General features: G+C 42.9%; 1 protein-coding gene across 1 annotated transcript in view; it reads right to left on the reverse strand.

Moving 5' to 3' along the window:
- gli2a (GLI family zinc finger 2a) overlaps positions 1-3,879 on the reverse strand; it is an 80,724-nt gene that overhangs the window by 3,884 nt on the left and 72,961 nt on the right. Inside the window, 4 exon segments of the mRNA XM_020606630.1 lie at positions 1-83; positions 287-653; positions 1,797-2,078; positions 3,614-3,778. The exon segment at positions 1-83 is cut by the window's left edge and continues 3,884 nt beyond it. Coding sequence (XP_020462286.1) covers positions 1-83; positions 287-653; positions 1,797-2,078; positions 3,614-3,778 — 897 coding nt within the window.

The following is a 3,879-nucleotide window of genomic DNA, read 5'->3' on the forward strand; positions in this document are numbered from 1 at the left end:
TGATGACAGGTCAGCCATGCGCTGGCTAGGGTACAAACCACTTAAGGTACCCATCATGTTGGAGCTCTCCAGCAAGGAACCACCTGGCAGATGGAAGGAATGCCATTACAAAATGACAACAACTAATGACATATTTACAGCTGTAGAGCGAGCATTGCTGTGTATAGCTGTTTTGTGTATTGAACTCAGCCCACTAAAACATAGTAGCATTTATCCATTTTACACCTTCATTACACAGTGAAACACACAGCCTTAACGATGACATTTCCATCAATTCTGCACTTACCGACTGCAGGTATGGGCGGCAGCTTTGTGTTGCTGCGTTGGCCCTGCGGTGGCTGTGGTGCTGAGTTGACCCAGGGGCAGGAGTCCCTTACTGTCTTCAGCCTTTCTTTCTTGATGTTCTCCAGCTTGATAGTGAACCCGCCACCATGACTGGTGGCTTTCCTCAGTTGAAGCCCCACCCCAGCCTGCTGTCCCCCGGCGTGAACAGTGGAGTCAACCATGGGGCACTCATCTGGTGCACTGAGGTCCCCGAAGCTGCCCCCACTGTGCATGGCCATCTCTACCCCACTGTCGTTGTTGTTGGCGCTGCTGAGAGGCGACGGCTCACTGCTACATGACGAGTGGCCACCAGGACTGGACTGATACATCTGGAGGAGGGCAGCAGAGAGGAACACGATGTAAGTGGAATGAATCAAACAACGGCAACTTGACTGTAAGTTATAGTGGTACATCAGTCCATTTTCTCCTGTTTGCATGTACAGTGTGGAGACATGTAAAAACTGTGAAAAAGTGACATTTAAAAGTAGAAATAAATACATTTTAATAATAACAGCTACAGTGTCTTGTCAATTTCAGAGACATTCATTATGTGTGAATGTCACTTTTGGCTTTTTCCCGTTAGGGGTCGCCACAGCGAATCGTCACACTGACGATTCACATGTTGACATTTGGCACGTTTTACGCCGAATGCCCTTCCTGATGCAACCCTGACTCGAACCCAGCGCCCTAACCACTAGTCTATTATTCTTTAACATTAAATAATTACCACACTTTCAAAAATCTGACTTGTGGTGTTTAGTAATAACTATTGTAGGCCTAATGTTCCATCATCTTATTAATTATAGATTAGTTTGATTTATTTACAACAGGAAAACAAATGGATTTTAGATGAATTCTATGAGCAACAATCCCACGGTAACAGTAATTCACACTAGTTTAAACTAAAGTTTAAACTAAAGCTCTTTGTTCAGCCCACATGTTAAAACTGTTCCAGTCTTTGAATAATAATACGACTGACGTTTATCATCAGCTGACAACAGAGTCAACTGCCAGAAAAGTTCTTGACTACATTTGTCTTTGTTCACGAACATGTGTACATCTTACCGACACCATTTGACATCATACAAAAACGCAACAGTGCAGAAACGTACAATCACATTCACACAGCTCCCATGCTGAGTTACCACAACACAGACAGTTTGAGTGCTCACCTCAGTGAAGTCTGTCCATTAGGAAGATAATAAGGAAAAGAGAGAAGTACTAGTAAACATTTAACCTTAGTGCAATGTTAGTGAGAAACAAATAAATCTGTGTCTCTCCCAGTTGATTCCTAAACACACAAAGCCATGCAACAAATGGTCACGTTATTTTATTTTCCTTCAAGCAGCACTCAATTAAATCCCATAGATTAAAGTCAATAACACAATAATATACCTCTGCACAAACTTTTCATGAACTATAAAAAGGTGTGTGTGTGATGCCTTTTTTTAAATGATGTGATCAGGACTCACCACAGAGCTCTCAGTCTTGATAGATTTGACTTGCAGACAGTCTTTCACTCCTCTAGAGGTGCTGTTGGCCTCAGACCTGCTGTCCATGCCTCTCACACTGTGATTGGAATTCGCCTCATTCTCCCCGTTGCCTTTGGGTGGCTGTGGTCTTGGAGGAACATCGCTTCGCTGCTTCTTGGTGACGTGGGCTTCTGGTCCGTGGACTGTCTTAACATGCTTCCTGAGAGAGCTGGGATCTGTGTAGCGCTTGGTACACCCCGGGATTTTACACACATATGGTTTCTGCCAAGAGGGATTTAACACAGTTCTTACTGTGGAAGATTGTGTCTTAACTGCAGATATGGAAGGAAAATAGTACAAACTAAAAAAAGCACATTGTTTTCAGAATGTTCTGTGGAGGCATTACGCAACACCGACAACTTTAATACAACAGAACAATATAGACACAGTAAGTCCATATACAGTAAAAGAGTAATGATACCAAGGGGGATATTTACTAAACCTGTCAGAAATTACTGGCAGGTGCACCAAATATTGGAACATGTCAAGTTTTCAATTTACTGGGTTTTTAACAACACTGCTGATGTAATTGAGCAAAGCCAGTGTTGACCGGAATACACGGCTGCTTAGAGGAACCTGGTACCTGTACTGTGCATGTGTAGACTTTAATATGGTTAAACGGACCAATAAATGTATTTCGGAACTGCAATCATGTAGTCTTCCGCCACTCAAGCCATGATTTCTTTTGTTAAGTAACTGAAGCATGTAAACCCTGTAAAAGTCCTTCACATTCTCTTCTGGCCTGTGATGTGATTTACAAACATCATCTCCTTCCTCAAAAAAGTTCTTAACTCCAAAGAGAACTCGGATGACTAACAGCTGCCACGCTGACAGGAGGCCGTAAACTTCACACCTGCTTTTCTCCTGACGTTAAATCTCAGCTGCAGTTCCCTCTGCAGCAGTGGTGGTAAGTCAGGTCCTGAGAATATCTGTATAAATTAAAAATAATTTCCATTCTCTCCTGCCTTATTTTACAGCCCTGAACGGGAACACCTTAAAACACATATTGCATGAGACCAAATTCAAATTCCTTGGTTTTCTCCCATGCAAAGCCCCACTGTGAATGCTTACTAAATGCTATTTCCATGTTTAGGGCCAAAGACTTTGTCGCACAACCTTAGTAAATATCCCCCTGTGCATGTACAGTCGTTTACACAGGGGATGTCACCGTTTCTCTAATCGCTAATGTCTCTGAACAGTTCCCTCTTGTCTGTGCCTCCTGACACCATACTCCAGATGAGACAAGATCTGAGTTGATAAACATATTAGTACATCCAAACAATTAAATTAAATTACTGGTAAAACTTGTCATCAAGGCTGTGCAGAGCCTGCAAGAACTACACAGGTCAGAGTAGAAGTACTGTATAGTACTGCCAAATATGTTTTTAGGATAGTATTTTCATTTATAGTCAAGACTGATCACTGATTGTGTAGGTGAACGTAGTCAGGTCAAGTCAAACTACATTATATTTATATAGCTCGATATCACAAGCCACAAATTTGTCTCAAGGGGCTTGACAATCTGCACGGCATAGGACACTCTCTGTTCTTGGACGCTCAAATCAGAACTCCCGCCAAAATACCCTTTAAAGAGGGAAAGAATGGGAGAAACCTTAGCGCAATGGACAAGGGATCTGATATACAGTACAATATACAATATAGACAATCAGAACGACAGAATTGTATATAAACAAATATGAAGAACATGATCCAGAAGGACGAGCCACTTCCAGGTGCCTCCAACAAGCCCAATATACCTCATTTGAGTGCGTGCGGTTCTGGTGCTTAGCTCGGTCTGAGGCGTTGGAGAAGGCCTTGTTGCAGCCCTCATGTTCACACACATACGGCTTCTCTCCAGTGTGGGACCTGAGGTGGGTCTTGAGGTTCTCCAGGCGAGAGTAAGCTTTGGAGCAGCCCTCAAACTGCAGACAGACAGACAGACAGAAAGTGAGACTGACTGCCTGAGTGCTGGGTCATTTTGTCTGCAGCTGTTTAGAGAAAAGAGCCAGGCAAAAAAAAAAAA

The sequence above is a fragment of the Monopterus albus genome, unplaced genomic scaffold, assembly GCF_001952655.1.
Source record: "Monopterus albus unplaced genomic scaffold, M_albus_1.0 scaffold79.1, whole genome shotgun sequence".
Taxonomy (NCBI): Eukaryota; Metazoa; Chordata; class Actinopteri; order Synbranchiformes; family Synbranchidae; genus Monopterus; species Monopterus albus.